Source organism: Dendropsophus ebraccatus, chromosome 3, assembly GCF_027789765.1.
Source record: "Dendropsophus ebraccatus isolate aDenEbr1 chromosome 3, aDenEbr1.pat, whole genome shotgun sequence".
In the NCBI taxonomy this organism is placed as follows: domain Eukaryota; kingdom Metazoa; phylum Chordata; class Amphibia; order Anura; family Hylidae; genus Dendropsophus; species Dendropsophus ebraccatus.
Window position 1 is genome coordinate 81,063,930 of NC_091456.1, and position 12,568 is coordinate 81,076,497.

A 12,568-nucleotide genomic window follows, 5' to 3' on the forward strand; every position below is an offset into this window, starting at 1 on the left:
AAGATAGAGATTTGTAGTCAGAATATCTCAAGGTTAGCTTCACACTTACCGTATCGCAGCGGCTTTTCTGCTGCAGATCCACAGCAGATTTGACTAAATGAATGAACACCGCTTTAAATCTCACTGTCAAATCTGCTGCGGATCTGCTGCAGATTTGATGGTGCAGATTTTATGCTGTGTTCATTCATTCATTTAGTCAGATCTGCTGTGGATCTGCAGCAGAAAATCCGCTGCGATACGGTAAGTGTGAAGCTAACCCTTAAGAGAAATCCAGGGAAAACTGATACAACATGTCACAAGCTGTCCATAAACATTATACACGTGTTGGTTGAACCAACAATTGGCTGACCATCTAATATGTATGGTGGCCTCCCAACTCTCTCGTGATGGCAAATTTTGGGAGAGGGAAGGATCACGCATGGTTTCCAATGCTTTTTTTATTTTTATTTTTATTTTTTTTTAGGAAGATAAGGTCACCCAAGCATGCAGCATTTTATTACCAGTGGCTGAAGAAGTTGGATGCAGCCCTAGGGAGTCCTGAAAAATATGGATACAGCAGCCTATGGCTATATCAATGTTTTCCAGGTAGCCTTAGGGTTGCATACAACTTCTTAAGACACTGGCAATAAAATGCTGCATGCTTGGGTTTCGGACAAATCCTCGTGTGATCAAACTTTTGCCTATCTCTAGTTTTAACAACATGTCCCTCTCTAAGACCTTAAAGTCACAGCCCAGATGAGCATAAATGCACATGGGGGCAATTGGGGTGATAGCTGTCAGCTGAATGACACCAAATGCCTTCCCTAAGCATAATACTAGACATTTCAAATTTTCTAGCCATGCTCTTTCTAGTGGCCAACAACAGGATACAATAGGTCCATTCACCTGAGTAAATAAAACAAGATCTCTCCTTATATAGACCTTGTGTCTCTTTTTCTAGAGAAGTTGTTACTTTTGTAGCAGTCATAGTAAACTCCGTTTATTATATTTTCCTATCTTTTCCAGTGATGATTATGCTGAAAAGCCACCTCTCTCCCCTGAGTTTCATGCAGATGGTATACTCTACATAGACGACACTTTTGAAGTGTGGAATCTGTGAGCAGTTCCAGGCCTGGCGTAAAATAGACCTTTCCTTCTCCTGTGTTCTCCACAGGGGAGATCATTATGCCCCATTGGTTACTTTCCTGGTGATAACCACTTCCAGCCCCCTCTTGTCTGTGCCTGTTAGATGTCATGTGTAGCTTTTACATCACTGCATACTTGTTTATTTACTAACAGATTTCATTGCTTACAGTGTTGTCGTTGGCCTTTGTCTCCCCCGCACATTCCCATCTGGTGTTGGAGTAGAAATGACATAGTACGTGACTATAGTAGAGTTACAAGTGATCACCTGCAGCTAGTGTGAGTGTATTTGTGTGCCTTGTAGCTCTTGTGTGTTTATAATACACACACCGGGGACAGATGTAATGATTATTACTGCACATGAATGGCCTCTTCACCATTGCTGACAGGGCACAGGAGCCCCCTTCTTCTTGTCCTAGCAGTTGGAGCCGCACCAATCAGACATCGGGTTATATCAAACACTGGTGTAAACATAAAAACAAAGTTTTAGCATATTTATTTGGAGGTGACATCATTTTCCACATTTGGTTACTTGTGATCTTTATCCTAGCCTGTGAAGAACTTTTTGTGTAATTTTATACCTGTCCCATGGACAGCCATAATAGCAAGCTACAGGAAAGGCTCATTTGCTCCCATAGTAACATGCAGATGGTTTTGTAATCGAGCTTCCAGGGCCTCTCAGGCTCTGTCCTCCAGTGCTTAGAAAGAATCTATTACTAAGTCAACACTTGATGGATACCACATGTATATTTATTACTTGTGCATTGAAAGGAATCATAGTCTGCCGTATACTTCTCATTGTAGATATTTGAAAACCAAAACCTAGTCTTAAACTCAATAAAAAAAGGAAAAAATAAAGCATCAAAATCTAAGCTAAAATACATTGTGAGTAGAATACATTATGGAAATCTGGAATGGGTTTCTTTGCTGAAAAAATCTGAAGTACAAATCCCAAACCGTTGAAATTGGAGTTGAGAGAAATAAGATGACCCTTTAAAGGGGTTATCCAGCGTTAGAAAAAAAAAAAAAAGCATGGGCACTTTCTTCCAGAGACAGCACCACTCTTGTCTCCAGTTCAGGTGGTTTTCAGCTTGATTCACTTCAATGGAACTGAGTTGCAAAACCCTTCCAAACTGGAGACAAGAGTGATGCTGTCTCTGGAAGAAAGTGGCCATGGTTTTTTAATTTATTTTTATTTTAAACTCCGGATAATTGTGCAGCTTTTTTTATCTAGTTGTATCTAAATTTAAAAAAAAACGCAATTCTTCCCATACTTATCAGCTGCTGTATGCCCTGCAGGAAATGTTGTTTTATTTTCAGTCTGACACAGTGCTCTCTGCTGACATCTCTGGCCGAGACAGGAACTGTCCAGAGCAGGAGAGGCTGTCTATGGGAATGCCCATAGAAAACCTCTCCTGCTCTGGACAGTTCCTGTCTCGGCCAGAGATGGCAGCAGAGAGCACTGTGTCAGACTGAAAATAAAACACTTCCTGCAGGACATACAGTAACTAATAAGTATGGGAAGACTAGAGATTTTTAATGGAAGTAAATTACAAATCTATCTAACTTTCTGACACCAGTTGATTTGGAAGAAAAAGTTTTTCGCTGGACAACCCCTTTAAAGGAGTACTCTAACATCATTCTCCCTAAATGCCCTAAAATATATGATATATAACATATATGTATTTATAACAAGGAGATGGGTGATGTATGCTGGAGGGGTTGGTCAGAGGTGGTGACTAGATCCTGCCAAGCCTCCTGTGACATTAGAGGACTATGCGTTGTCTATGAAGAAAGGTAGAATCCAGGGAGCCGGAAACACTACACATTTTGTAGTCCTTCTATTTTTAACTTCCTACCAGTGGTGAAACAAGCAAAGCACACTGAAGTCGGTACTATTAGGGGTGATATTTTGTTTTATTTAAATACAGTTTTCTGATACCGGAATAACAAGTAGCCATTACCATTATCTAGTAGAAGACAGTGAGAACTATTGTTGACATCCTCATGCCATGAAACCCTGGTACGTAGGATTTTGACCATAACCTGGCTGAAGGTGAGCTCTTCCAGAATGTAGCCTCTGTGCTGTATGTGTCTCTACCTGGATTTGTGTACTGTATCATGGAATACTTGGCATACCTTGATCAAACTTGAGATAGCGGACATTCCTTGTACGTAACTAGACATCATCATGCTGCTTTTTCCTGTGAGAAACCAAAATTAATTTTATTATCCTGTTGTATGCTATCCTAAAGGGGATTTCTTGAATATACTGTACATTGGTGTGGTGGCCTGTCCTCAGCAGACACAGGCACTCCATCAAAGAGATGCAGTAACAGACACTAAGCCTGAGTAAACATCACTACTGTTACTTAAAGGGATTATCTTGGATTAAAAAAAAAAAAAAACACAGCTAATTTCTTGCAAAAACAGCACCACATCTGTCCCCAGGTTGTGTGTGGTATTGCATTTAAGCTCCATTCACTTTGATGAACTCGAGCTGCAAAACTACACCCAAACTGAATACAAGAGAAGTGTTTCTGAAAAGTTAGGGGCTATGTTTTTCTAAGCCTGCATAAGCCTTTTAAAGTGACTGTACCACCAGGCCCAGGCTGAAGCATTGGAGACTCACCCCCCAGTGGGAAGAAACCCCAGCCCCTCCATGACGTGACTCCATTAGAATCAATGGAACCCTATCATAGAAGGGCTGGGGTTTCCTCCCACGAAGGGTGGGTTGGCCCGCCTCCAGTGCTTCAGCCTCGGCCTGGTGGTACAGTCACTTTAAGTCTGCCAACCTTTAAAGTGTCACTGTCGTTTAATTATTATTTTATTTTTTTTGCAGCAATCAATAGTCCAGGCGATTTTTAAGAAACTTTGTAATTGGGTTTATTAGGCAAATATGCCATTATCTGCATCCAAAAAGACTTTCCCCAGGTCCCCCCTCCCCCTCACTCTCATTCACTGCTCATTATCAGGAAATCTCGACTCTTTTACATCAGTTCAGCCCTGTGTAACCTATGGAGAGGGGAGGGGGAGGAGGGAGGAGGAAGATTAGAACAAAGGTTTAAACCGTGGGAGCTGTGTGAAAGCCGATATTCAGAGGTCAGAGAGGTCAGTGCTGACTTCAGAGGAGATAGCCCTGTTATGTAGCTGTAAATTAACTCTTTGTTGTCCTGTTTTGGTGCTTCATCTCCCTCCACGCCTCCCCTCTCCATAGAAATCTATGAAGACAGGGGGGAGAGATTCAAACTGCTTTTTCATGATAAAAATGAATTTTTTGGCTAATAAACCCAATTACAAAGTTTCTTAAAATCTTCTGTACTATTGATTTCTGCAAAAAAAATGTAAACGACAGTGACACTTAACCCATAGCTGCACCAGGACGTTACTGAACGTCCTCGTGCCGCTATGGGAGTTCAGAGGGGGGTCGCGGGGCGACCCCCCTCTGAACTGCCGCGATACCGGGTGCCGCATGTAGCCCGGGATCGCGGCTATTAGTGGGCACGGTCCGATCGCCGTGCCCGCTAATTAAGTACTTAGAAGCAGCTGTCAAAGTTGACAGCTGCTTCTAAATACTTGCTCATATCCATCCCTGGTGGTCTAGTGGGGGGATCGCCCCCCTGCGGCGCGAGTGCGGGGGGGGGGATCCCCGCATCCATCCCGGGCCGGGGTCTGCGCCGTAATGGCACTGATCCCGGCTCGGCATTCTATTGCTTTTGGCTGCAGCAGCCAAAAGCAATAGAACACCGATCTCATGGATTCATGCAGTATAACTATACTGCATGGATCTCTATGAGAGATCAGAGTGCATATACTAGAAGTCCCCCAGGGGGGCTTCTAGTATATGTGTAAAGTAAAAGAAAAATGTATTTTTAATAACACAAAATCCCCTCCCCTAATAAAAGTCTGAATCACCCCCCTTTCCCCATTTTATAAATAAAAATAAATAAATAAATTAATAAACAAACATGTTTGCTATTGCCGCATGTGTAATCGCCTGAACTATTAATTAATCACATTCCTGATCTCACACGGTAAACGGCGTCAGCGCCAAAAAATCCCAAAGTGCAAAATTGCGCATTTTTGGTCGCATCAAATCCAGAATAATTGTAATAAAAAGCGATCAAAAAGTCATATATGCGCAATCAAGGTACCGATAGAAAGATCACATCATGGCACAAAAAATGACACCTCACACAGACCCATAGACCAAAGGATAAAAGCGCTATAAGCCTGGGAATGGAGCGATTTTAAGGAACATATATTTTCTTTAAAAGGTTTTAATTTTTTACAAGCCATCAAATCAAATAAAAGTTATACATGTTACATATCGTTGTAATCGTAACAACTTAAGGAACATATATAACTAGTCAGTTTTTACCCCAGGGCGAACGGAGTAAAAACAAGCCCCCCCCCCCCCCCAAATAAAAAAAAAAACATTTTTTTTTTCAATTTCACCACACATATATTTTTTTTCTGGTTTCCCGGCACATTTTAGGCAAAAATTACATCTGCCATAGCAAAGTACAATTAGTTGCGCAAAAAATAAGGGCTCATTTGGGTCTCTAGGTGGAAAAATGCAGGCGCTATGGCCTTATATACACGAGGAGGGAAAAACAAAAACGCAAAAATGAAAACTGGCTGTGTCCCCCAAGGGTTAAAGTATGGGATCGCATACTGATTACACATTGATGGCCTGTTGATCATTTGATACCTCCCTCCTGACTTTCCTATTTGAATGGACAGGGGACATCAAGCTACTGTCAGCAAATGCATGGACTTGGCATCTTTCTGAAATTGTTGGGCTGCTTCCACACATGAAATCATTGATTGATCCCTTAGACTATTCTCCAATGCGCAGTGTGATTTTTTTTTTTTTTTTTTTTTTTTTTTTTTTTTTATGCATGGAATGGTGGTCTGGTCTCATAGCCATCTTCACTCATTTCTCTAGTATAGTATGTTCTCCTATGGGAGGTGCACTGCGGGTGCATGGACTATTTCTGCTTCCAGTCATCTGCTGGAATGACATTTATCCAGCATATCTATTCTCACTTTATTTTTGTGTACATGTTAACAATTAATGTGCTTAAAAAAAAGGTCAACTCCCTTTCCTTGGTTTCTGTTGAACGCCTGTGGAGAAGTTAATGACGGCTTCCCATGGTATTCTTGTCTCTTGTGGTTTTTACCTTCCTTGCCTTGTATATTTTTAGGCTCTGCATCCCCAGTTCTGTGTATTTTCTGCCCGCTAGCCTTCTATTAAAGAGACCATTTTAGAGTCCCCCACGAATAATCTTTGATCACAAAGGACGCTTGGTGCTAAATTAGAGCATTCGTCTGTTCACATTGCACAGCAAACATGAAATACACAGACACCAAATGGTCCCTGACAGTCAACGCTTTTAGATTTTTTTTATGTCATAGCTTAGGTCAGAGGAGAACAAGGGATCTTTTTCTCTCTTCCTCAAAGTCCTTTGTATTCACATTTCTGTAGAATCCTATTGATGACATGTGTTAGTATTAACACCAAAGCAGTCATGTCTTGTCAAATACACATCTGGAAACATTCCTGCTGAGCTAACATGTAATGGCTATTGGGAGAATCTGTCTGAGAATGTTGGATTATGGGTTCCTCTCTACACTTCGCCCCAGCCATGGAGATCCTTTGAGTCATATTACTCTATTAAGAAAATAGTTTCTATACAAAAGTATAAAGGCATCTAAAGTCTAGGCAACTATTGATACAATGATATGGTAATAGGAACATGTCAGCATTTTCATGCTGCTTGACTCCCATAAGGTGGTCCCCATTAATGTGGTCCCCAATGGCTTCTCCCTGCCCATAAGCCTTGATTGATAGTCCTCTCCCTGTTTGGTATTGGTCTACCAGTTAGGGCCTGTGGGGGGCAGTCTGGAGGAAGGTGCAATGGCATTACTACAGCATTCCATCCAGCACTGACCCTCCTAGCACACAGGCCTAATTTGCCACATTTCAGAATGGCATGGCTGGGCAGGAAACAATAAAGATTTTCGGTGGAAAAAGACTACTTGGTCCTAGTCTGCCTTTTTTAGCATTTCATTTCTTATTATCTCAGGATAGATATATATTTATCCCAAGCATGTTTACATTCAGTTATTGTAGATTTAGCTGCCACATCTGCTGAAAGTTTGTTCAAGCATCTACTACTCAGTAAAGTAATATTTTCTTGTGGTGTTTCTGATCTTTCCACTAACATCAAATTGTGCCCCTTGTTCTTGTGTTCAGTGTGTGTGTTTTTTTTAAACACTTTCCTCTTGTACCTTATATATAGTCCTTTAACATATTTAAAAGTTTTGTTCATGATACCCCTTTCCCTTTTTCCTCCAGACTATACAGATTCAAATCCTTAAAGGGGTATTCCACTCAAGTACAACTTTTGATGTTGCTAACAATTCATTCCATACTTGTTACTATCTTGTCTGTCTCCTTCCCCCAGTTTTCAGCTGTCGCTTTCTGCTGAAAACTGTACACAGCAGGATCACAATCTCCCTCTTCCTACTGGTTATACCCCTAGCTATACAGCCCAGCATTCAATTAGATTTCCCTTGGCTGCACCAGTAAGTCATTTAAAGTAAATGGTAAATGTACCATCAGATACACCCCTTTTTTTTTTATATATATATATATATATATATATATATATATATATATATATATATATATATATGAGCCGATTGGTGCCAGCACAATTGGAAACAATGCTACGTCCAATCATATCGTGTGCAAGATTCCTTCTGAAAACACGGCGCAGAAGTAGCTATTCAAATGGTCAGCGACCACCTTATCTCCATCAATACTTAATTAAGTAATGCTTCAGTTTTCTTCTTCTGGTCACTAATTACTAAAACCAGTACCAGACCTATTTATTCTGGTCAGCAGAAGCCCTGTTAGTACATTTTTTTCAGAATTCCTGTATACCTTCTGTTTGCATACAGTGTGCTGAGACTAGTTGACTAATACACATGGCTAAGGACTCCTCTGATTATAAACCATTGTTTATTTTCTTTCTTCTACAGGCAAACAGCTTAGACTATGCTTTGGGCAGCAAATACCAGGTGTTGCTTTATTATTTGTAACAAAGGGGGTGGGGGTTGCTTAGAGAGGTTTACAATGTGAAAGTGTCGCTATACTCCAAACAAAGGGCTTTCATCAGCTCTGGCGGGGTGATGGTTTATTTGCTGGGGTAGGTAAGACCTGGGAGGCATTTCATTTTCTGACATCATTGGAAATAAAGGTATTGTTTATGATGGAATACAGAATGATCTTGCTGTGCGTAACAATGGGATTGACTAGGGACTGTCACTGCATTTCATGCACATGTGTAGGAGATAAACCGCAGTTAAAGCTCTGCAGAAATCAACATATTTCGTTTGGAATTTGCACATCTCTGATATCATGACCATTTCCCTAAACTTGTTTCCCCCTTCTGTTTCCCTTGCTCTGTTGTTCCTGCACTTTATATGTTTACTTGCAATCAGACATTGGCGTTGTTGCTGGCTCATCCTGTATTTCTAACTATGTACAATGGCTGGACCATGGACAAATAAAGCACTTATGCCTGGTGTCAACCCAAGTTGTAGTCTGTAAGCTCCAATGACTTTGTATTTTGTTACTTTTATTTATTTATTTATCTAATTATTTAACTGTGTATTATGTACCGCTGTGCTGTATGCATAGAAAAAAAGGGCTGCGGAATCTGTTGGTGCTATACAAAATTTATTATTATTATTATTATTATCATTATTATTATTATTATTATTATTATTACCACCTTATTTAAGGCTTGGGGACAGTTCCCTCTTGTTTGCTTCACCTTTCAAAATACTACTGATATTAAAGGGGTATTCTGGAAATTGTTTTATCACTTTTGTAATATAACTTAAAAAAGCTAGAAAATGTCACTTATTTTTATTGACTGTCATCAGTAAAAGGCGACATGGCCCCTCTTCTGCCACCAATAGCTGTGTCAGGAACCACAGGCCTGCCCAAGCCCTGTCCCACCAGTTATGTATTGCTGGTATGGCTGCATACAGCATAGGTGATGCTGAGCCTCCCCTAATGTCTATTCAGATGCATATTAGCATTAGGTTAGACAATTGAAATGAGAGCGCAGCCCATGTCACTAGGGCTGTTGCTTCTGGGCTAGTGTGACAGACAGCTATCTCAAGTGTAATTTCTTTTCTCATGCTAACATGCATTAGAGTATGTATCAAAAATATGGGAGCTGAAGCTTATATATGTGTCTGGGGTGCACCCAGGTGTCCAATACATCACATCAAAAGCTATCCAAGAAAAAGAAAGGACAGAGGGTGCCAGTATGTGTAAAAAGGGTGCAATCCCAGGCATCCCCACATCATGATCTGAGGGGGATATTGTATTGCTTTATTTATTTTCCACCATAGCTTTGTTCTTTTTATCATTTTGGACTATTGCACAGGCTATTTTTTATGATTATCTGTTAGCACTAGGTATTGGTTGTGTATTTGTATTGCCTATTGGTATTTATTGGCTATTCATTTATATTGCACTGTTTACTTCAGTTATTTGTCAGCTACTATCTTGGTGGTATGTATACCTGACTGTTCAGCACCTTATGCTTGATTTTAACTGAATTTGGGCTCGTTGGAGGACTGTGCACCTTACAGGCCTTCTCCCATTGTGGTGTAACCTTAGATGGTTATTTTAAATTGCTTTTAACTTTTTTTTTGTGTGTGGTGTTAATTTATTACTTTCTTAATAACCATTAGTCTGTTGTGGTGTGTGCACCATTTTGCTTCTGTCCTTTCTTTTTTTTGGATAGCTTTTAAAGAGGCTATCCAACACTACAAAAACATGGCCACTTCCTTCCAAAGACATCACTGCTCTTCTCTACAGTTAAGGTGTGGTTTGCAATTCACTTCAATGGAACTGACTTTTAAAGCCCCACCCAAACTGGAGAGAAGAGAGTGGCCATGTTTTTGTAGCGCTGGAGAAGCCCTTTAACTTGCATTAGAATATACATAAGGGGAAGCTAAGCATGCAGCCGCACTAGTGATATGTAACTATTGGGACAGGGTTTGTGCAGTTTTCAATACAGCCATCGGTGTACAAATGTAGAAAAAAAGTTTACATTTTGGCTTGATACATTTTATGTAAGTTTATGAAAGACATAAAGAAAAAAAGGCAGAATACCCCTTCAATTATGTTACAATTTATGGTATGGCTTTTATATCCGTTAATGGCGGGCAGCTGTTCCAATCTTGGTCCAACGTCTCTGCACGGATAGGACTATGCATTTCGTGGCACATTGTTTTAATGGTCGGCTTTCTTGATAATAAGTAAACTGCTAGGATTTATAGGGCTTGTCATATCAGAATCACTCCTTTCCATTAGATAGCATCCCTGATGACAATATGATTGATAGGGGTTACATAAATGTAGTATTACACAACACCTAATGGACGTGTAGATGATCTATAACACAGCAGTTAGGTTGGAACAGTAGTCACTCTGGCTAATGGAGAGACATTTATATGCCATAATATCATGTATGTAGACAGCGGTGGTCCTAAAAGAACATGTTGTTCTCGTGTTTGTTTATAGACTTTGAGGTCTAGTTCCTAATACGAGAAACTGGCACTTCTCTGCTATAATCTTCTTATTAAGGGTAGCTTCACACGTACCGTATCGCTGCGTATTTAATCCTGCGTTTTTATCGCTGTGTGTTTGGTGCGATTTTTACATGCGAGTTTTGATTTTCACATGATTTTCATGTGAAAATCAAAACTCACATGTAAAAATCGCACCAAACACGCAGCGATAAAAACGCAGTGTTAAAAACGCAGCGATACGGTACGTGTGAAGCTACCCTTAGATTGCTTCTACCTTAGTGTGAACTTTGATGCACTTGCTGGAAAACGGGGATGATTTTAGTTTTTCAGGAATTGCCAAATACTATTTTGCTCTTACATGGTATATAATATATTTCTGTTGATTTATTTCATTTATATATTTTTCTTTTAACAGACTTCATCAGCGAGTGAGCACCAATGCTACTACAATGAAACCATAGCTTTTTTCTACAACCGAAGTGGAAAACCTCTTGCCACAGAATGGCACACTGTCAACAAGCTAGTGATGGGACTTGGCATCACTGTATGTATATTCATTATGTTAGCCAACTTACTGGTTATGGTGGCTATTTATGTCAATCGGCGTTTCCATTTTCCTATTTATTACTTGATGGCAAATTTGGCAGCTGCAGACTTCTTTGCAGGACTAGCTTACTTTTATCTAATGTTTAACACGGGTCCTAACACTAGAAGATTAACTGTAAGCACCTGGCTTCTCCGACAGGGTCTGATTGACACTAGCTTGACGGCCTCTGTAGCAAATTTACTTGCCATCGCCATAGAAAGACACATTACAGTATTCAGAATGCAGCTGCACACACGAATGAGCAACAGAAGAGTGGTCGTGGTGATAGTGGTCATCTGGACTATGGCTATTGTGATGGGAGCAATACCAAGCGTTGGATGGAATTGTATCTGTGACCTTGAGCACTGTTCCAACATGGCTCCACTCTACAGTGATTCTTACTTGGTCTTCTGGGCTATTTTCAACTTGGTCACTTTCGTGGTTATGGTAGTTCTTTACGCACATATATTTGTATATGTCAGACAAAGGACTATGAGGATGTCAAGGCACAGTTCTGGTCCCAGGAGAAACCGTGATACTATGATGAGTCTTCTCAAAACCGTTGTCATTGTTTTAGGTAAGTGCATTTTATGTTTTGATGCTATAATTGCTTTTCAAACTTATCGAATATGTTAACTTGACAGTGCTTATTAAATATACTGTGGCTTAAAAGATCGTGGGGAGATCATGGAAGGTTTAAGAGATTTCAGGGTTTGGGTATAATTTAATATGTGGCTGGGGTGGATAAAAATAGAATAACAATCTATACTCTCTTCCACCTGGGCTCCCCGTATCTGCTCCTCCATTTGGTCTGTTATTCTTCTGTCTTCAGCGTACTCAGACTGTTGCAGGACCTGTGGGCTCAGTCAATCAGTGGCAGAGATGGTTCACGCTGCCGCCAAAGATTGCCAAACCCGCTGGTCCTGCACTGAGTGATCGTCGCAGAAGCAGTCTGAAGACAGAACATCGGAGGACCGAATGGAGGAAAGCTGAAGTTGCTGGGGAACCTAGGGGGAGGTATGGATGTTTGTTCTGTCCTAGCCCACCACCAGTTGCATATTATTTTATGCTCAACCTGCTGTTTTATAGTGCACAAAATTTTACGGTCCTTGTGAAGAAATTATCATTAAGTGCAAATGCCTTGATAATTCTTTTGAATTTTTTTGCCTAAAACAGTTTAGCTAAAAAAAAAAAAAAAAAAAAGTTACTATAGGGTAGCAGTGGAGTACTGCT

At 40.3% G+C, this 12,568-nt stretch overlaps 1 protein-coding gene across 3 annotated transcripts in view; it reads left to right on the top strand.

Moving 5' to 3' along the window:
- LOC138785786 (lysophosphatidic acid receptor 1-B) overlaps positions 1-12,568 on the top strand; it is a 107,164-nt gene that overhangs the window by 68,057 nt on the left and 26,539 nt on the right. For all 3 annotated transcript variants that reach the window (XM_069962105.1, XM_069962106.1, XM_069962104.1), the window contains one exon: positions 11,165-11,912. In XM_069962105.1, the coding sequence (XP_069818206.1) occupies positions 11,165-11,912 (748 nt within the window). The remainder of the gene's footprint in view (positions 1-11,164; positions 11,913-12,568) is intronic.